The sequence below is a fragment of the Helianthus annuus genome, chromosome 15 (assembly GCF_002127325.2).
Source record: "Helianthus annuus cultivar XRQ/B chromosome 15, HanXRQr2.0-SUNRISE, whole genome shotgun sequence".
Taxonomy (NCBI): Eukaryota; Viridiplantae; Streptophyta; class Magnoliopsida; order Asterales; family Asteraceae; genus Helianthus; species Helianthus annuus.
The window spans coordinates 118,105,767-118,128,811 of NC_035447.2; the positions used below are offsets into that span (position 1 = coordinate 118,105,767).

The following is a 23,045-nucleotide window of genomic DNA, read 5'->3' on the forward strand; positions in this document are numbered from 1 at the left end:
ATCACTATTTCGTGTGAACTAATTCATATGAAATAGCTATGCCTATAAATACTTGTCGTGCCATTTCATTTGTAACGTTCTGATTCCGGTAGCGAAGCTCTGCCGAAGTGTCTACAGCTTTGTAATACGATCTAATATCAATACAGAGACAGTTTAAAGTGATTTCTCATGCAATCCAGCAGAAACAACACCGATACATCTGTTTCCGCCTTTTGTATTGGCTGAGTTCTCTTCTGATCGACTCGTTTGGTCGTGAAAACGATCCTACATAAACTAAAACCCACACCGCAATATTAACTAAAGAATTAAAAAACTAACCACAACAAAAACTCACATTGTAGAAACAACAGCCGTAGCTTCCTATCCATCCGCATACACAAAATATGAATTTTTTATAAGATATAAATCTATATACAAAAAAAGTAGAAAATAAATAGATCTTGATGACAAATGACACCTTGAATTTAAACATGAGTTAAAGTAACTGCAAATCTAACAGAGAATGCTTAGGGTTTCAAGATTCGTCAAGTGAAATTCAGATCCATGTCAAAATCAAGTACAGGTCTTAAAATCCTCACCAAACTAAATCAAACAACAATTTTGGCCATCATAGTTTGTTAAAAAAATAAAAAACGACTTACATAAGTAAGAAACCTTTGATTACAGTAAGAAACATGTGAAATTTTTGTGTAATTGAACCTTGGATCAGATCTAGACACTGAAGCAAATCTGTAGCAGAAGAGATGGCACGAATGTGGTTTCTCCATATTTGTGTACTCGATCCTTGGAATCAGATCCATGTCAAAATCGATTACAAGTCTTAGAATCCTCACAAACGAACTCAAACAATGATTTTAGCCATAACAAAATAGACAAATGACTTACATAAGTAAGAAACCTTTGATTAGAGTAAGAAACAAGTGAAATATTTGTGTAATCGAACCATGGAAACAGATCCATATCTGGATCTGAAGCGAATCTGAAGTGGAAGATATGGCACGAATGTGGTTCCTCCATGGATAGAGCTCTAGGTTTTTTTTTTGAGAGAGAAAGAGAGACAAGAATGTGGGTGCTTGAAAGCGGCACTGCAAATGAAAAATGAAAAGAATAAAGGGGTGTGTGGGGAATTAGGGATGAGCGGGAATCCAAAAGTTGAATATCATTTGGCGCTCAAAAATATTATGCTTAAAGATGTTGTACATGATGCATAAACACATGTACATAAAGGGTATTATTGGAAAGTGAATTCAATTTTGATATTTATGTGTTTTAAACACTTGTACATTATGCTTTAAAGGTGTTTTAAGGGAAGTGGCAAATTACCTTAAGTAGTCCCTTGGATATGCTTATATATATATATATATATATATATATATATATATATATATATATATATATATATATATATATATATATATATGGTCAGGATTTAGGGAAAGGGTGAAAAGTGTGAGAACGGTGAGAACGCTTATGGATCATCAGATCAAAACAATCTAGGACTAGATTGGTGCGGTGACATTTTCGTAAATAACATCAATTTTATTACTTGGAACATGCTTCATTAAGGGTAAAAGGGTAAACATCGTTTCTTACATAAACACCATTAAATATAAAACGCCAAATAATAAAAACTATTTTTCCAGCGTAATTTTTTCTGTGTTTTAGTTAGTGTATTTCATCATCTTGGTCTACAAAAAACGCTACTAAATATAAAGCGCCAAACTTGAAAGATGGAAAGTGTTATAGAATTAACAGATAAAGCTGAACAAAACAGTAAATACAAACAGTAACTGAAACGATGGATAATTTATTACTAGCATCTATTATAATAACATCCCGCCTAAACTACACGCCAAAAACATCTTATAAAGAGAAACGTCTCAGCACCTTGCATTGATTTCACCTAAAAACAAACGCCATGTTTCCTAAATACCACTCACTGTAAAACACCAAAAAAAGTTAAAAAAAATTAAAGATGGCAAACATCGTTTCTTGGATATTCAGTATTGTTTTGCGTGAAGTTTGACGTGACCGTGTCGTCCCGATCAGTCAAAAACCCAATTAAACCTAGGTAGCTAGGGTAAGTCGGGTATCGAATCCACGAAGAGCATGTGGTCTTTATCGCACGACTTGTTCGACTAGTTAGACTATTTACAAAAAATGTACAAAGTGATTATGAAGATTGCTATTTTTATTTATTTGTTTGGTTTTTAAAATAAATCGGAATGAACCGACAAATTGATGTTATCGAAATCAATTGAATATTAACTAAAATTGTAAACTAAACTAAAAAGTTGAAACAAGAAATTAGAATACGGATCACACCCGTTCGATAATTGCAAGACCTTGGGTTCCTACATGTTTTAATTCAACTCTATTTCATAACGATTAACGGATTTAGTGTACCGTAACTTAGGTGCCAATAACTATCAACGTCCCGAAGAACGGACAAGAATGCACTTTGTAATCAACACAAGTAAATCCTAACCACGACAACGCATAATTACACATAACCATTTCGTAAAGTCATAACTTTATCATCGTTCGACAATTCACGAATACGAAACAAATGCAAACAATTGTCTATGGTTTACAAAATCAACACAAATTGTCACAAAGTTGAATCAACATACAATGCATAAACCCTAGAAAATCTTACAACAATCTACACCGGGGTGAATCCGATGAGACTAGCCGCTCATGATGTGTGACAAATCTTCAAAAGCTTGATATGGTCGATGATGTTGAGTGATGAAGTTGAGAGTCGGCTGCCTCCTAAAAAAATCGATAATAATCAAGTACCCAAAAAGTTGTTCACGACTGCCAATAGAGATCGATGATGTTGGGCCTCGATTTAAGAGCCCAAAAATTATGATTATTGTTGCTGCCCAACTTCCGTAGCCCACTCAACGTATTTTTTTTTTGAAAGGAGAATTTCATTAAACCAAAACGCCAAAACCCAGAGAAAGGGCGGCCACAAAACAAACAAAAACAAAATTACATGTTTACAAAACTACACCAATCTTTCCATTTGATCTTATTATCCTTTACTCTAGCATTAAACCAGAAAAAACCATACGATTTGATATCTCTAATGATATCTTCCAACTTCACGGGCTTATCGTTGAATCTAAAATCATTCCTCGCCTTCCAAATAGACCAACACCCGAATATAATGATGCCTTGAACAATCTCCTTTTTCTTCCCATTGAGACCGGAAAACTCATGAGATTCCAGTAGGTCTTTCACCGAAAACGCCCAAATTACCGGAATCTTGCACCACGAGGAAATAATAGACCAAACCATCGAAGAGAGGCTACACGAAGTAAAAAGGTGTTCAACCGTTTCATCACAATCTCCACATAACACGCAGGTTTGATCCCCCCTATCAATGTTCCTTTTCTTGAGAGTGTCCATTGAAGCCAATTTGTTAACCCCTAACCTCCATATGAAGACGGTGCACTTTTGCGGGAGCCACTCACAGATACTCGGAACATAGTTCCATTAAGGGTTGAAATTTTTGGTCATGAGATCCTTCACTGAACGCACGCTGAAGAGATTATCGGCCGCGCCAACCCAAGCCCACTTGTCTGGAGTTTCAACAAGATGAACGTTCAGCAAAAGACTGCATATCCCGACCAGTTCGTCCACCTCTTGTCCAGCCATCAACACCCTTTTCCACTGCCAATTATAATTAGAGATACTATCATTGATACCGATCCTTTCAGCGACTCTGCAGTCTTTCTGTTGATGCACTGATGTCTGTTAACTTCGTCTTTATTGAGTCTTGTAATGTATTAGATAGATCAGGGTACGGAAATCGAGAAAACAGGTTTAAAGGTAATTCCACTTGAAATGGACTTGATCATTTCAAACGGAATTAGAGTCTCAAGCGAAATTAAGTAATTCCGCACGAAATTAGGTAATTCCGTTTGAACTCGTAATTCCGCATGAGACAGTTTCAAGCGGAATTAAACCTCTATAAATACCTAAGTGCCTGTGTCATTTGAAATGGAATTAGAACAGTTGATTGAGAGCCGAGGTGCTGTCCGTGTGTCATTTGAATCTGTAAAAGCTCAGAATCAATCAATAAGAAGATATTTAGAAAGGAACAAGCTGTTTTACGTCAATTACATTGATTCCGCCTTTGTTTTTGATGCTGAACTCATCGGATTGACTCGTTAGGGTCACACGACGATCCAACAAGTGGTATCAGAGCCCAGGACGAGGAGTTCATACCAATTCAGCTTGATTTCATCGGATTCTCTCACTTCTACACCTTCTTTTCTGATTTGAACAAAATTCAACGGTTGAAATGGCTTAAAATTCACATATATCAAGCGAAACATAGTTTTAAGTAATCCTTGAAAGAATTGGACAAAACTTGTAATTCCGCTTGAAAACAGATTCGAAAATGTTGACGTCATACTAATTTCGTTTGAGAATTTTACTGTAATTCTGCACGGAATTACACTTGATACTTAATTTCGCTTGAAAGTTCAAACGGAATTACTTATTCCGCTTCAAAGAACTTAATTCCGTTTTAGTTGGCCTAATTTCGTTTGAAATTGACCTAATACCGCACAGAATTAGATTCTGTTTGGTAATATCGTTTGAAATTGGTAATACCGTTTGAAATCTGTAATCCCGTTTGAGTGGTAATTTCGTTTGAAGCAATTCCGCTTCAACTAATTCCGTTTGAAAGCTACTTTTCAAAATTCCAAAAATTTTTCTAAGTGTTTGATTGACTGTTCCAGGTACTTGAAAGATGGACGAGTTTATGAATCCTTTTAGTGACATGTTTTCCTTTGCGGGAAACACCGGAGATGATACTTCAAACAACACAAATGTGAACACTCCGAGTGCGAAGAAAACTTTGTCTGATGCTTTAAGTGTGGAGAGTGCATACGGAACATACAACAAACCTCCAAAACTGATGGCGATTGAAGAATACAATAGGTGGGCCAAAAGATTTGAAGAGTGGTTGAAAGCGTTTGCGTATCCAAGCTGGAAAAGTTTAAAGAATGGATTCAATAATGGAGGACAAGATGGTGAAAATCTGACACAAACTGAAGATATAGAAAATTTTGTTGCTGAGCAAAAGTGCATTGCATTGCTTCATCAGTCTGTCAGAGACGACATAATATCTTTGATTGAGTACACAAATGCTCAAACCTTAATTCGATAATAATTGGACAAAACTTGTAATTCCGCTTGAAAACAGATTCGAAAATGCTGACGTCATACTAATTTCGTTTGAGAATTTTACTGTAGTTCCGCACGGAATTACACTTGATACTTAATTTCGCTTGAAAGTTCAAACGGAATTACTTATTCCGCTTCAAAGAACTTAATTCCGTTTTAGTTGGCCTAATTTCGTTTGAAATTGACCTAATACCGCACGTAATTAGATTCTGTTTGGTAATATCGTTTGAAATTGGTAATACCGTTTGAAATCTGTAATCCCGTTTGAGTGGTAATTTCGTTTGAAGCAATTCCGCTTCAACTAATTCCGTTTGAAAGCTACTTTTCAAAATTCCAAAAAATTTTCTAAGTGTTTGATTGACTGTTTCAGGTACTTGAAAGATGGACGAGTTTATGAATCCTTTTAGTGACATGTTTGCCTTTGCGGGAAACACCGGAGATGATACTTCAAACAACACAAATGAGAACACTCTGAGTGCGAAGAAAACTTTGTTCGATGCTTTAAGTGTGGAGAGTGCATACGGCACATACAACAAACCTCCAAAACTGATGGCGATTGAAGAATACAATAGGTGGGCCGAATGATTTGAAGAGTGGTTGAAAGCATTTGCGTATCCAAGCTGGAAAAGTTTAAAGAATGGATTCAATAATGGAGGACAAGATGGTGAAAATCTGACACAAACTGAAGATATAGAAAATTTTGTTGCTGAGCAAAAGTGCATTGCATTGCTTCATCAGTCTGTCAGAGACGACATAATATCTTTGATTGAGTACACAAATGCTCAAGATCTTTGGGAAAAATTGAGAGTGAAATGTGTGGGTAGTACTGAGATAGTCAAAAACAAAAAGAAACTGTTAAGAAAAGAGTTTGATTTATTTGGTTGTTTGAAAAATGAATCTGTTTCTAAGATGATTGAGAGATTCGGGCACTTGAAGTTGGAGCTGGCAAGACATGGAGTTGTGTATTCTCAAGAAGAATTAGTTGACAAATTGTTTGACTCGCTGCCAGATGAGATGGATTGGCAATACTTCGCTTTGATGTTGAAGAATACAATCAAATCTGAGCATTTGACGGTTGATTTGTTGATTGAAAGACTGGAAAGTCATGAGCTGGAGATAAAGAAATCAAACAAAGTCAATCATTCCTCATACCAGCAGAATGTGGAGCTGTACTATCCAAAAAGTATGATTCCCAAGAATGTGTCTCCCAAGACAGCTTTCTCTGCTGAGAATTCTAACACATCAAGTAAAGAGAGTTCAAGCAGTGGTTTTCATAGTGGTTCTTCGTCAACTTCAAGCCAATCAGCTTCAAAGAACTTGTTTCAATGTAACATTGCTGTGGATTTAAAGAATGCTCAAAATTTCAGCGAAGAATCCGCAAAGCATCAGATGGTGTTTTTAGCTTCTGTGCTAGAGTCATATAAGAGCCTTGTGGCGGGCAAGATTGGAAACAATAACCTCACCAAGGAGGATTACGATCAGATCGATCCTGAAGAGATGGAGTTGATCGACATCAGGTGGTGTATGGCTAGTGAAGTTCGAAGAGCACAATGGTTCATGGAGATTACTGGTAGACATTCTATCGGAGGGCCATCCACAAAACTTGGCTTTGACAAATCAAAAGTCACGTGCTTCAGGTGTAAACAAAAAGGACATTTCAAAAGAGAATGTCGTAACGCACCAGCTGATGATACTGCAAATCCATTTTGCGAAGATTACTACAAAAGAGCAATCTATCATCAGAACAAATCAGAGCCGCCCAGAATGAAGCAGCTTGAAGATACCCCCAAAGAAAAATCCAGAGCTCTTGCTGATATTCATGACGGCGAAGGTCTTTAACTGGAGTGAATTGCTACCAGAAGAGGATGCGGTAGGATATGCGTTTGTGGCAACGGTTGTTCCTTTTAAAGACAACAGAACAGAAAAAGAGAAGTTCGTCAACAGAAAGATGAAAGCTCAAACCAGGATGATCAGAATGCCTTCTACATTCAATGAAGCTAAAAAGGCGAAGAGATGGGATGCTGATAGAGAATGTTTTCTTGATCCCATAGGAAACATTGCTGTTGATCCAAAGTCCATTAGTCTTGATACTATGATTCAACAAATTGCTGAAGAAGAAGAAGGTTGGCAAAGATTATGGTGGGGAGGAGGAGAAACTGTTGAGAAAGAAAAAGAGCAGCAGACAAAGAAGATTGATGATGGGATTATTGATACATCACAAGAGTTCATCGCTGAAAACTTGAAGAAGATGGCTGACAAAGTTCTTGCTGCAAAAGAACTAGAGGTAGTTTCTGGTTCTGGAACTAAGTCCAAAAACAAGGTCAGTTCAAATGATACACACGAGTCAGGTAAGAAAGTTAAATCTGAGAACAAATGCAAAAATTGCATGAAAGAGTGCAAAGTTTGTAGTACAATCACTTACCTCAGTGGTAAGAAAGTTGAAGAACTGACTTGTAGAATCAGAAGTGTTGAAGATCAGATTTTAAACCGTGATAAATTGTTGAAAGCTTCGAACGACAGATTAAAAGAATTAACTGAGAAAATTGAAAATGATAAAACCGACATAGAAAGAATTAGGAAAGAAAACGAAAAGTTGATTCTTGAAAATCGTCAAATTTCAGAAAAGTTTGAGAAGCTAAAATGAACGTTTAAAGATTCTGATGAAAGAAATGGTAAAACAACCAAAGAAAATCTTCAACTGTCGGGAGTTCTTAGGGTGAAAGAAGAATTAATCAACCAGTAACTGGATGAAATTGCTAAGTTGAAGCTTCAATTTCAAGAAGCTAAAATTGAAAATGAACGCATCCAGTTGAAACTGAGCAGTTACAACTCCGCAAGCTTTGTTCTCCAACATATCGTCCCCAAACCAATTGGAAAGAACAAAGCAGGCGAAGATGTATACTCTGATGGAACCGGGGTGGGTTATCATCAAGTTCCACCACCAGTTTTAAACAATTATTCAAAGAAACAATCGGGGTTAGTTAATAATGAAGATGTTAATGAAGTGAAACTTCAGGACACAATTGATGTCACATTCACTTCATCGTCCGATGAGGATAGTGTTCAATCTGTAATTGTTAAAAGCATGGCTGAAATGTTTTGAAATCTGAAAGTGACCCTACTGAGGATGACGAATAATTCTTGGACAAATACATTCCGAAACCAAAATCCAAAAACAACTTAAATGAAGAACCTACTCTTGTCATGTACAAGATGTCGGGATCGGATAAGTTGTATTCGGATTCTGAGTTTCCACTGGAGAATGTTAATGTTGCTAAATTGACAAATGTGTTCAAATTGATTGAAATTGATGTGTCTGAAATAAAAAGTTTAAATCAGAAAAAGAGGCAAATGAATTTTGAAAAAGATAAAGCTTACTACAAGAAGCCTGTTGTTCCACCGCGTTTTTATAACAACAATCAAAACAAATGGTCGGGTGGATATCAGGGTGGTAAGAAATATTAGAAAAAGAATGTTCAAAATAGAAGGTTTGTTGAGAAGAAGGTGTTTGTGAAAAGTTCAAGTTCGAGTTCACTTTCTGATGAAGAATCTAAAATCTTTTCAAAATCAAACAAAGAGTTCTTTGAGAAGAAGGCCTCACAGCCTCAGTCTAAAGGCACAAGTCGTGTAGTTGACACCCGAACATGCTTCAAATGTAATCAAGTTGGACATATTGCACGAAAGTGTACCAACTTGAAGCCTAAGACTGACGCTGTTGAGATTCAGAAAAGGAAAGTTGATGTGAAAGGAAAAGCTCCAATGGTTGTTGAGCAAAAGGTTTTGAAAAATGAAAACATCAAAGTCAAAACTGAACCTGTTAAAAATGTGGTAACTAAAAATGACAAGTTTTACAAACGGGTTGCGTCATCTCAACAAACATGGAAGCCAAAAGTTGTTGAAAAGAAAACAAATTCTCCAAAACCAAAGGTTTCAGAGTTGGAAAAACAATCATCTTCTACCACACCGGTAAAGATGAATGTTCCTTTGGATTACTATGTGAAACTTGAGAAAGAAATGCAAAATTCTGAGAAGAAAGATGTTCAAAAGAAAGACCAACCATCTGGTCAACCTCCTAAAGATGAGTTTTTCTTATACAAAGAGGTTGAGGTTGGATCTGAAGAGAGCTTAAAAATGAATGACAAGAATTTTCCACCATTGATCGCCAAAAGAATTGTTCTTAATTTCCAGCTACCTGAGTCAAAAGAGGCTTGGGTGGCATCCAAAACTAACTAAGCATTTGTGAATTGTGCAGGAGCTTCCAAGATCCGTTTCACGATGGATTATGGATAGTGGAGCTTCTTGGCACATGACGGGGAAGAAGACCCTGCTGTACAATGTTAGAGTGTTTAATGGAGGTTATGTAGGTTTTGCAGGAAATCAAGGAGGTAGAATTATCGGTGAAGGAACTTTATCAAATGGAATTGTCACATTTGAAAGAGTGAACTACATTGCCGAGCTGGAGAATAATCTGCTGAGTATATCTCAAATCTGTGATAGAAAGTATACAACGCACTTCACAGACAAAGAATGTTTGATCTTGAAACCAGGATTTGTTGTTCCCGAAGAATGGGTTATCATGAAAGCACCAAGAGTCAATGATCTGTACGTGTTGGACATGAGCGTAGCAACTACTACCACGGGTCAGGCTCATTGCTTTATGTCAAGAGCAACGGAAAAAGAATCGAAGTTGTGGCACAGAAAGATGGGTCATATTCACCTACGAAAAATGAATCACCTGGTGCACAATGATTTAGTAACTAGTGTTCATTTGAAAAGTTTTCATCTGGAAGGGGAGTGCATTAGTTGCGTCAAAGGCAAGCAGAAGAAGAAATCACACCCTCAAAAGAAAGTCAATTCAGTCTCAAGACCTTTAGAGAGACTTCATATGGATCTTTTTGGTCCAGTGAACGTCAAAAGTATAACCGGTGATCTCCACTGTCTTGTAGTTACTGACGATTATTCCAGATTTTCGTGGGTATTGTTTTTGAAATCGAAAGATGAGACGTTTGAAAGTTTGATGGCTTTGTTCAGAAAGATTGAAAACTTGTACCAAGCACGAATCAGAAGAATCAGGAGTGACATTGGTACTAACTTCAAGAACAACCGAATGGAAGAGTACTGTGATGAGAGAGGTATATTGCAAGAATTTAGTGCTCCTTACACTCCATAGCAAAATGGAGTAGCTGAACGAAAGAACAGGACGCTAATTGAAATGGCTAGGACGATGCTTGCTTATTCAAAGTTACCAATCAATTTTTGGGCAGAAGCAGTGTCAGCCGCTTGCTATACACTCAATCGGGTTCTCACTGTCAAGAAATTCAATAAGACATGTTTCGAGTTGATCAACAACTGCAAGCTGAACCTAAAGTATTTAGAACCGTTTGGGTCTCTCTACACAGTTCTAGAGCCTTTTGGTAAATTTGGTCCAAAGAGCATCGAAGGGATATTTGTGGGTTACTCAAGTCCACTAAGACGTGTCTTTGTTCCAAGCCTAAAGTGGATCATCGAAGCATCGAACGTTGAATGTCAAGGTTACTCAATGCCACCACAGAATCCAGGAGACTCATGGAGATTTAATTACGATACTTTGTGGGTTTCGTTTGACATGGAAGAAGAAACAGAGGAAGAAACAGAGTTCTTTGATGAGTTGGATATTCTGAGAGAGTATGAGTCATCAGGAGAAAGGTTTCCAGCTGAGTATTCTAGAAGACGACGACAAACTTCAAATGATGATGAAGCTGGTCCAAGCAATGCTGGTGAACATGATGATATTCAACAATCTTCAGAACAAGCTCCTGATAATCAGACGGCAGTCAATGAAAATTTAGAATCTGAGAACATGCCAGTATTTGATCGTGGAGATTCAGATTCTGAGGGGGAGCAGATCCAGATTTCAAGTCAAACAAATCCAGTTGGTGAACAAGATGTAAACCAGAATATCACTAATTTGGAAGACGAGGTAGATGTTCAAGGCGAGGCGATGCCAAGAACTCTTTCATACCATCCAGAGGAGTTGATTATTGGAGAATTGCAGTTAGGCGTTCGCACTAGACGACAAATTGACCAAGGCCTTACTTGTTTTTATTCTACAATAGCACCTTTACAAACTGAGTTTTCACTAAGTTGTTTTATTTCGCAGATCGAACCGCGAACTTACAAAGAGGCGCTAACTGAAGATTCTTGGGTCAATGCTATGCAAGAAGAGTTGAGTCAGTTTGAGAAGTTAGGTGTGTGGAAGTTGGTAGATTTGCCTGATGGTCACAGGAAAATTAACACAAAATGGGTGTTTAAATGCAAGAGAGATGATCGAGGGGTTATTATTCGAAATAAAGCTCGACTCGTAGTCCAGGGCTTTAGTCAGCAGGAGGGCATAGATTTCACCGAAGACAAGGTTTACTTACTGGATAAAGCTAGATGTTAAATCGGCATTTGCATCGTGGAAAAATTTCAAAGTATATCAGCTAGATGTTAAATCGGCTTTTCTTTACGGGAAGGTAAAATAGGAGGTATATGTCGGACAACCACCGGGCTTCACCGACCCAATCCACAAAGACAAGGTTTACTTACTGGATAAAGCGCTGTATGGTTTACACCAGGCCCCGAGAGCTTGGTACGAGACATTGTCTCAACACCTGTTCGCAATCTGTGGAAAAGTGGATGCCACTCTCTTCACCAAAGAGGTCGACGAACATCTTCTGATAGTTCAGATATACGTGGACGACATCATATTTGGGTCAACGAATGAAAATTTGTGCAAAGATTTTGAAAAAGTTATGAAGCAAAAGTTTGAAATGTCATCGATGGGGGAGATGAATTCTTCTTGGGACTTCAAGTTGATCAACTACCTGAGGGAATTTTCATACACCAGACGAAGTATGTTCATGATATCTTAGAGAAATTTGGGATGTCAGGATCTACTCCAGCTTCAACTCCTTTAGCAACGAATCATGGGATAAACCCAGATCTCACTGGAGACAGGGTAGATGAAACGATGTATCATTCTATGATCGGATCGCTGATGTACTTAACTGCTTCAAGACCCGATATCATGTATCCGACATGCCTCGCAACACGGTTTCAGTCAAGCCCTAGAGCTTCGCATATGGTGATTGTGAAACGGATATTACGCTACCTGAAAGGAACTCCATCATTGGGGCTGTGGTATCCAAAAACAGGCGATTTCATGCTCGAAGGGTATTATGATTCCGATTACGGAAGCTGCAAAGTTAACGCGAAATCAACAACAGCGGGTTGTCAGTTTTTCGGACCTCGTTTGGTCACCTGGCAATGTAAGAAGCAGACCTCTGTAGCTTTATCCACATGTGAAGCTGAGTATGTATCTGCTAGCAGTTGCTGCTCTTAGATCTTGTGGATCCAGCAACAGATGCGCGACTACGGTTTGCAATTTCTTAACACCACTATCTTTGTTGATAATGAGGCTGCAATAAACATTACAAAAATCCTGTTCATCATGCTAAAACGAAACACATCGAAATTCGTCATCACTTCATCCAAGATTGTTTCGAGAAGAAGTTTATACGAATTGAGAAAATCCACACTGACGAACAGAAAGCTGATTTACATACCAAAGAATTTGATAGAACACGTTTTAAATATCTTTTAAAACTAAACGGTATGAAGCTTTTATCAATGTCAGATGGGATTATCGGCGTTGATGAGGATAACATTGTAGATGCTGATGTTGAGAAACAATCTGCAATGGTTTGTCGATTTTTTACTTGTTTTGGTATTTAGGGGGAGTATTATATTTTCAGAAAATACAAAAATAGTAAAAAATTCAAAAATCCAAAAAACATGAGAAAATTTCAAAATCCAAAAACAATAGAAAACTAAAAAAGAGCCTGTGTAAAAAGGGAAAATGATAGTACATCGGCTTGACAGTTACGGTACGCTAAAGAAATATAGAGTTTTAATGTTTTTAAACAGTCTTGCTGATGATGTGTCGATAGGTTTTTATACATTCAGTAAATCTTGTTTGGGATATAAACCTAAAATTCAAACTTTCTTATGTTGTGGGGAACAAATCTTGGATATATAGGTAACCCCTGAAATCTTGTTTGAAGGGTCCCTCTTTCTGAGATACTAGGTCTTTATACTCAGTGATATCTGGGGTATTATCCCGGGACTTCTGATTTTGCGGAAGCAATGGCCTAGTCCCCGTATAATACTTTCTGCATTGCTTGAAATATAGCATCACCCTCAGTACAAAAAATGATGAAACATTGCAAAATGTTAATCATGTGCTGTTGAAGAAAAGATTCTCTAAAGGGAACACACCCAAAGACAAGCCGTCATCTCTCTGCTGAACGGAAGTTCTGACCTGAGCTCTCACAGTTTCGCATTTAACTCTTTAACAGAAATCATCTAGGTATACTCACCTGTAAGACTGAATATTGGGATCTGGATACGGGAGTATATTCAAGAGGTGGGACACACATATAAGTTTAAGTCATTAATTCACCTAAATCATATCCTGAGCAGATTGAAGTTTGTATTAAAATTTAAGAGGATCAGCATATCGACAATCTAGGTGAATTGTTTAAGTCTTAGTATGTTATTAAGCTTAACGGTGCTAGTAACTTGTCAAAAGCTGATATGATTCCCTAACACGCTCACCAAAAATATGTTTGTAAATAGTTTACTTTCATTATATTTCATTTCTGTAATTCATTTTCTAGTTTAGAAGCTTTATTAAAAAAAAATCCAAAAAGATTTTTCATTTCTGCTTTATTTTCCGACAAACCAAAGTGGAGAGTTGATCTTCAGATTCAGAAGGTTGGAGCAGATGCAGAAAGATTCTAAGCTGGATGATGAGTTGGGAGCTTAACATGTTATTTGAGAAAAAGCAAAGTCAAAACAAGTTCATTAAATTGAAACTTGTAAATTTTAGAAAATTTGAAAATGTTGAACAAAAATCAGTTTGTTTTTGTCACAGATCAACCAAGGTTATTAAGTTGGACTTGGTAGATAAATTGAGTAATCAGGGTCATTAATTTGGACCTGAACACTTAACTGGATTTCTAAAACTGATGAACAGTTAAAAAGAGTTTAAGATTGAATAGATAACAATGTTATATGTTTGAGAAACAGGAAACAAGAGTGAAATCCCCATGGCAAAGAAAATGACAAAAATTTGAACCAGAATTCAAGTCCCAGTTTATCGAGAGGGGGAGTCTGCGAAAGGGGGAGTCAGAATTCTGGATCAACATTTAAAGGGGAGATTGAAGGTTAAAGTTAGAAGATAGAAGATTGAAGGATGCTTTTCAATGTCAAAGACAATTTAGGGCAGAAAGCGAAAGATCAAGACTAAAGACTGAAGACTGGATGCTAAAGACTTCGTCAACATCCAAGGGGGAGTCTGTTGATGCACTGATGTCTGTTAACTTCGTCTTTATTGAGTCTTGTAATGTATTAGATAGATCAGGGCACGGAAATCGAGAAAACATGTTTAAAGGTAATTCCGCTTGAAATGGACTTGATCATTTCAAACGGAATTAGAGTCTCAAGCGAAATTAACTAATTTCGCACGGAATTAGGTAATTCCGTTTGAACTCGTAATTCCGCATGAGACAGTTTCAAGCGGAATTAAACCTCTATAAATACCTAAGTGCCTGTGTCATTTGAAACGGAATTAGAACAGTTGATTGAGAGCCGAGGTGCTGTCCGTGTGTCATTTGAATTTGTAAAAGCTCAGAATCAATCAATAAAAAGATATTTAGAAAGGAACAAGTTGTTTCACGTCAATTACATTGATTCCGCCTTTGTTTTTGATGTTGAACTCATCGGATTGACTTGTTAGGGTCACACGACGATCCAACACTTTCTTCGATTCCAGCTCAAATAAGGCAGGAAATTGGAACATCAGCGTCCCATTAGGCAACCAGAAGTCAGTCCAGAACTAAATAGATTTCCCATTGCCCAACTCTCATTTGAAAAAAATCCTTGATCGGCTTATTATCAATCACATAACTATCCAAAATTTTAACGATATTGGACCAAACCCCTCCCAAAGAATTTCTGACTGGAAAACAGTCTCTTGACACATTTGATCTGTGAACCGAGGTAATCACCTTCACCCAAAGTTTTTCTTTGTCCGCCTTAAACCACCAACCCCACTTAGACAATAACGAAATATTTATAAGATTAAGCTTGTAGAGGCCCAAACCACCTTTATCAATCGGACCAACCACCCGATCCCAAGCAGCCCAATGGATCTTATTCGAATCATTTCCTCCCCCCTCCCCATAAGAAATTTCTAATTCTAGATTCCATATCTTTGATTACCTGAACTGGGGCTTTGTATAACGAGAAGAAATAATTAGGGAGGCTCTCGAGGACCAACTTAATCAGAGTAATTCTATCACCCATTGAAAGCATCACCGCTTTCTATTTCGCCAATCTTGCATCAATGATGTTATAAACGGGTCTCCAATTGGCTACCATGTTCATGTTAGCTCCAACCGTTAAACCCAGGTATCTGAAAGGGAAAGACTCCGCTTGACAACCAATAACGCTAGCCATAGAATTTAAATCACCATTATTGACTCCGACCCCTAACAAATTGGACTTACAAATATTAATTTTCAACCCGGAACATAAATGAAAAATTCGGAGGATACGCACCACACTGTAAATATTAGATTCCGACCAATCCCCCAATATTACAACATCATCCCCGAAAAATAAATGAGACACATTTGGACCGTTCAAAGGGGTTTGGATTCCAGAAACAATACCTTCGAATTTCTCCCTATCAATCATGAACGATAAGGCTTCCATAACAATAATAAAGAGAAAGGGCGACATCGGATCTCCTTGTCTAATACCTTTTGAGCATTTAAACTCGAAGGTGGGGGAGCCGTTTACCAAGACCGAAGACCTCGCCGATTCCACACATCCTTTAATCCACTCACACCATTTAGACGGAAATCCCGTTTGCACCATAACTGAAATTAGAAACTTCCAATTTACATTGTCGTACGCCTTTTCGAAGTCAATTTTAAGAAAAAACAGTTTTTTCTTGACCTTCTTACCCCAATTATATAATTCGTTGATAATGAGAGGACCATCCAGAACATAATTACCTTTCAAAAAGGCCGATTGCGATTCAGATTTCACCGACCCGATAACCTTCTTCAGACTGATAGCAAGGACCATCGAGACTAATTTCGAAATAATCCCGATAAGGTTGATAGGCCTATAATTTTTTAATTCCATTGGGTCTTTGATCTTAGGAATAAGGGTGATAAAGGATGAGTTACACCCTAAACTGAAGTTTCCACCCACAAAAAAAATGCTCGAAGACTTTCATAACATCCTCCTCGAATAAATACTAGAAAGTCTTTATGAACTTAAAGTTTAAGCCGTCCGGGCCTGGAGCTTTGTCATCTCCACACTCTTTTAAAGCCTCCCTCACTTCCAAAAGAGAAAACGGTTTAATAAGGCTTGATTTATCCGATTCAGATAACTGCTTTATACCTTGACATTCCAAAGACGACCTATTTTCAACCTCTTCCATAAATTTGGATCTAAAAAACTTCATGACTTCTAACTTAACCACCGAAGGTTTATTAACCCACCCCGAACCCAAGAAAAGACCCGGAATACCATTAACTGCTTTCCGAGCGTTGACAAGAGCATGGAAAAACTTTGAATTTTCATCCCCGTCAATAGCCCACTTCAGTCTAGCCCGTTGCTTCAGATCCGAAGCTTTACTTCTCTCAATATCAAGCAGCAACTTTTTATTCTCCAAGAATGACCATTCTTCCTCTTCCGATAAATCTCTAGACTCCATGCAATTCTCAATTTCCTCCATCTCTTCCATCGCTCTGATGTAGTTCTCCCCTTCTTTCTTTTTCATCTCATCTCTCCATTCTTTTAACCCGTTTCTAATCGCCGCGAATTTTTGAATTAAGACATAATCAGGAGGGCCCAAGAAACTAAAACCCTCCAAAGATTTTTTCCACCATTTCCTTATATCCATATTTTTCCAACCAAGAGTTAAAAACCCTAAAAGGTTTAGCTTCGAAATTCTTCAATTGGGAGATAAGAAGAATAGGACCGTGGTCCGAAAGACTAACTGGAAGAGCCCTGAAGGTAGCGTCTGGCCAACGGTTGAAAAAATCAGAACACACCAGAAACCTGTCAATTTTACTTAATTTTCTTCCGTTACCTCTAACACAAGTAAACCTACAACGTTTCAAATCATATTCACGAAGGCTCGAATTATAGATAAAACTATTGAAATTTGAAGCACAAGAACTATTAAATCTGGAATTTCTTCTCTCAGTGGGATCCCTAACAGCGTTAAAGTCTCCTCCCACCTCCCAAAAACCAGAAAGATCCTCTAAAAAGGACGATAATTCTGACCAAACCTCTTTCTTCGCTCTAACCGATGGAGGAGCGTATACATTTACAACATTCAAGCTCAATCTGCTACCCTTAATTTTGCCCACCACAATCAGAAAATTGGATCTCTTCACGAATGAGAGAGCTTCGAATATCACCGGGTCCCAAATACACATTAGACCTCCTTATAACCCAGCCGAACTGACATATTCCATGCCGAAATCTTTATTACCCCAAAAACTAGAAATATTGATTCTAGAACAATCCTCTTTCTTAGTTTCCTGAATCATAATAAAATCGATACTGTGTTCCAGCCTGAGACCCCTTATCCAACCAGCTTTACCATCCCCCCAATACCACAAGCATTAATCGATAAAAAATTCATGATGACACACCATTATTACCTGCATTGCTGATCGCCTCTTCCACTAGATCACAGTGATTCCTCAGATCCACTCCAATTTTTCTTCCTAAAAAAACCGTAGCATCTATCTCTTTCAGGATGTCCTCTCCACTCACCTCCTTGTCTTCTGAATTCTCCTCGTTCCCAGAAAAATTAGACCGAGGCTCCGATGAGGAAACGCTAATAACACCATCTCCATCCCTCACAGGACAATCAGATTTGTTTAAATCAAACCTCGAACCTGACTTGAGAACCATGACCGAGTCCTCCACAGACTTTTCCACATTGGGTCGGCCCAGATTACCGAATCTTTCAAAAGAATCCTCCAAATCTACTCGGGTCCTTTTGGGCCTAATAGACACTTCTTGGCTTAACCCATTATTGACAGGTTTGTGTTTATCCCTAGAAATATCGAAAGGTTTTTTCCTGGTATTATTTTTTTCTCCAGACACCAAGGAGAAGACATTAAAGCTGCCAGCACAATCTTGGGGAGACACATGTCCGTTTGACTTCTCTCCACCAATATCATTAATATTTTCCTCGGACCCTCTGCCACCTACCGGGAGATGCTGAGGCTTATCGAATTCCCCTATGAAGTCATCCCAATTATCGTTCTCCGGAACCTGAGGTCCCCGTGTCTCCTCCTCTTCAACCGAAAACTCCGGCGACGATTCTTCTGACAAACAATCCGGTACCCATTCATCCCTATCCTCGGTGATCCAAACCTTAAACCTTTTGTTCTTCCACTTTAGAGTAACAACATCTTCAATTCTTTTACCGTGATCAACCAAGATACCCACATAGTTAACCGACAGATCTTTATCCGAAGACGACAACTGAGAATTATGAATCACTTTTCCGAAAAGACCCGCTGCATCATCAAAAACTTTATTTTCAGCAAGATGCAGAGGCACACCGTGGAACTTAAGCCATGCCACCCTTTCGTACTGCATTGATTGCCCCGCCCACATGTCCAGAGACGAAAACCATTTACTCCATGTACTAACTTCCAGTAAGAAATCCGCTGCTTCAATATCATCATCAAAAGAGATCAACAAGTTAAGTCCACCAAGATATTAAATCTTGGACTCGGAATAACCAGCCTCCTTAATCACAGCAGCCATCTTCCTTAGAGACCACAAGTCGATGGCTCTTCCTATCACGACTCTTCCTTGGAGGTTAAAAAAAAAGGTGACGTTTCACTGTGAACCTCCACCTCTTTATCATTTCTTTTAACCTCATCACCACTGCTACCTTGTTTCAGCATATCTTTGAAAGAAATCCCCTCTCTAATTCAACCTTCATTGATTCCATTACCCTTCTTATGGCCTTCACCATCTCGGTTCCGCATATTATGGTCCGAGATTGACTTAACTCCCTTTTTACCTTGACCGTCCACTTCCCACCACTCCACGTTCTCCTCAGCGAATTTAGCTATATTGACACGGAGACAAAACCCCCCATCTTCAAGCCGTTTAACTCCCGTTCCATAGCTTTCACATCTTTCACGTTCCTAAGACTCAAGAAACCGAACTTCCTACCTTCCTTATCCTTCTTTCTGGCTATATACATGCCAGCCACTTCCCCCAGATGCCTTGCAAAATCTGCCACATCCCACAGTCTACATCCATCCGGTAAGTTTGAGATGAAAAACTTGGTGATGTTCTCTTTGGGGATATCAAAGCGACCCTTGTCTTTGCCCTTCTTCCTCAGATGATGAGGATCCAACCACGGACCATCCATACCAGAGATGTTCGACACCCGGAAAGCGAATGGACAGAAGAACAGAACAAAATAAAGAAATAGGATACATAAGTTCCATAAGCGATATGGGATACACTTTAATCCTATGACGCTATCCCGATCAGTCTCCTATCGTCGAGCCATCGGCGAGGAGAACACTCACCAGAAAACCAAAAGGAACAGATATAAGAAGGGGAAAAACGGAAACCGACCCCGGAAGGCGAATGGAATCGGTGTAAATAGATGTTAGAATGAGAGGTCAAGCCAAGAACAAGCGACCCTGCACGCTAACCCTAAGAACACGTCTTCATCGACCCACCGGCTATTGGGATTTCTTTGTTGGGGAGAGCGAACTTTGTAAATCATATAAAAAATCCCACTCAACGTATGCGTGTGTCTTCTATCGGCCAAATCCAAAAGAAAGGGAAGTCCACGTGATTGATTATGAAGTGATATTCTAATCTTGACTTTTTGTGCCTCCACTTCAAATTGTGATGTTTTATTAATTCGATGATGTCTCCTAAGAAGCAACGTGATGTTGTTGTAGACTCTTTCCAAAGTCCCTCAGTATCGCTGCCTTTCTCTAGGTCTATTGATGATGATGATTTCCTTAAAACAAAACTTCCACTCACCTCCAAATATGCGTGATGATGATAGATCTCCTCAAACAAAACAAAGCCCCCAAACAATTAATGTCTCCCATGTGCACTCCTGTCTCCTTGCTATTACCGCCCCAATGCCACCAAAGTCAGCCATCACTTCTTTTAATATTGTCTCCATTGATATTTATGATGCTGGTGATCGATGGATGTCCCTTTCTTAAATACTGGATGTCGGCCATTTTAAAAATGTGAATCTTGATAATTAATTTTACACTATGTTCCCCAATGAAATGCAGCTGGTCAACCGTAAGCCCCATATTCAACCCGTAACATATCCGCACACATCCACTGGCTGCACTCATCAATCTTACGTGTTCCGTTTTAAACTCCGTACTTTCACCAAATTACGCATTTTACCTGCAAACATGCAAACACTCGCAATAAACTAATTCCACACATATAATCACATAGAACAAGCTAAACCACGTAAGATAAACACTTCAACACCCATGTTTTACACTCTCCATCAAAGTTTCATTAAATGGATTGTTAGGTGAGGGAGGTAACTCAATAAGATTTTGCTGCATGAGATGGACAAATCTTCAAGAAAAATAGACTGATGACAGTCTTATGTCATTTTGTGTGCTTTGTTCTTGAAGAATTTGGATGAGAAAAAGAGACCAATTCCAGTGTAAATGCTATTGTTAGGATCCGAGGCTGACATGATTGTGCTTGTTTGTATGAATTGAACATTCAGAGTATATGAAATGATGTATAGTGCAGCGGAATTGTATACAAACTTTGCAAACACAAACATAGAAGAGAATAGAATGTTTAAACACTTGTTTCACTTGGAGTCAAATGATTACAATGAAAATCAAAAGATTACAAGCATGCTTACAATACTATGCTCCCCCTCAGCCTGATACCCCAAGGTTGGTTGCACAAGATGAAAGGATTGGACTGAAGAAGAAGAAACCACTCAGTCAATCAAATGTAACAGTACAGGGTACTGTTACATTTATAGGCAAACCAAACCACTGAAGCATCTTAGCTGACGTCACCATGATAGTGACTTCTAACAGCCTAACAACCTATAAACACTGATCTATACAAAACTACTGATGTCTAACAACTGATTGATAGTACAATATAAAACAAGTCTAACACTGTTCACGTTCGACTGTTGTAGCCTAAGCACTGATTACTTGATCATCAGTGCTTCCTTCAAAGGTGATCAGTCTTTGAGTGGGCAGTGCTTGTGTCTTCAGCAGTACTTAAGAGGCAGCAGTAGATAGAGTTCAGTGTTTGTCTTCAGCAGTCTTTAGAGTATCATCAGTGTTTGGTTCATCAGTTGTTGTAGTGAGCAGTACTTCAGATCCATCAGCTGTTATAATGCCACTGTCAAGGGGAAAGCAAAGAGTAAACTGCTGCTTATGGTAGTCCTCTGATGTGATCCGGTTTTGGCTTTACATTATCTGTTCCTCTGGTAGGGTTCAATCCCAACAATCTCCCCCTGGAACAGATAATGCCAAAACCTTTCATTATTCAGGACCTTTACTTCTCATCAAGAGTTCCTTAGCTTGTTTCTTAAATTCAGCTTCAAATTCCTTGGAACTCTGATCATCCTCATCCCTACACAATGTAAGTTCAAGGAGATCCTGCAGATCTTCAACACCAAGGCCAAGTGCTTCTTTCCTTGATATGTACTTCATTTCGCCACTGGATCTGACCAAGGTCAATACGTGGGTCTTTTGATCAGACATCCACTTTAGTATTTTAAATCCTAATGGGTTTCTTGGGAGAGATTTATTCTTTGATGAGTTGGGGGATGATGGCCTTGTAAACACTTGCAAACTCTCAGACATTCTTTTGAAGGCTTCTTCAATGACTTTGTTTGCTGCAGCTATGTCTTCTGCAGTTTCTTGTTCAATAAGCTCTTGCCTTTCAAATTCTGACATGTCTGTCGCAGTGTTTGGTGATGCAGGTTTGTTTAACACCTTCTCAAAAAGGTTCTGAAGCTTTGTTGAGCTATCTTCTTTCAGACCCATTTTCATGATGGCGTCCTTGAAGTACTCTGCTTCTCTTTCTTTGACCTCTTCCTCAGTCAACTGTTTACCTTCTTTTTGGTCTGACACAAAAATAGGATTGTATGCTGATTTGAACATTGTTCTGAGGTTTTCAATCTGCTGTTCAAGTTTCATCATATGTTCTCGTTTCTTTGAAGCACTTGAAGCAGTTATCTTTCTTTTCTTCAGCCTTTTATAGGCTTCATCAGTCTGCTGCCTGGACCATTTTGATATGGCTTCAGCAGTATCTATTTCTGCATCCACCAGCTCCTTTTTCTTTCCTTTGTATTCAGCAGTGAGGTCAGCAATGAGCTTTTTGTATTTGCTCCAGTTTGGAGCATTTTTCTTCTTTGTAGGATCATTTTTGATTCTGTCAATCCTCTCAGCTTCATGCTTTAATGCAACTAATGGCCATTCTTCAAACTGTTGTTCTTCAGCAGGATAGAATTTCTCTTTCATGATGTAGGCTAGATACTGTTTCCTTAACTTTTTCTTTCGATCAGCCTTTTCTTTGAGTAGCTCTTGTGCAAATTCTTCTATCTGCTTTACTTTTGTGAAGTAGAACTCCGGTCTTTTAGCAATGCCTTCGTCGCTTAGACCTTCACTTTCACTCTCAACCTTAGCTTTTACTTTAGCTTGCCTTGCCTTGATCCT

The 23,045-nt window shown here is 38.5% G+C and overlaps 2 protein-coding genes across 2 annotated transcripts; both read right to left on the reverse strand.

The window, feature by feature from the left end:
* Positions 1-2,997: 2,997 nt before the first annotated feature.
* Positions 2,998-3,417, reverse strand: LOC110892342. Its single transcript, XM_022139511.1, has one exon. It carries the CDS (start codon positions 3,415-3,417, stop codon positions 2,998-3,000), a length of 420 nt encoding a protein of 139 aa, XP_021995203.1.
* A 13,141-nt stretch (positions 3,418-16,558) lies between these two features.
* LOC110892341 lies at positions 16,559-17,209 on the reverse strand. The gene has a single exon (XM_022139510.1). It carries the CDS (start codon positions 17,207-17,209, stop codon positions 16,559-16,561), a length of 651 nt encoding a protein of 216 aa, XP_021995202.1.
* Positions 17,210-23,045: the final 5,836 nt, after the last annotated feature.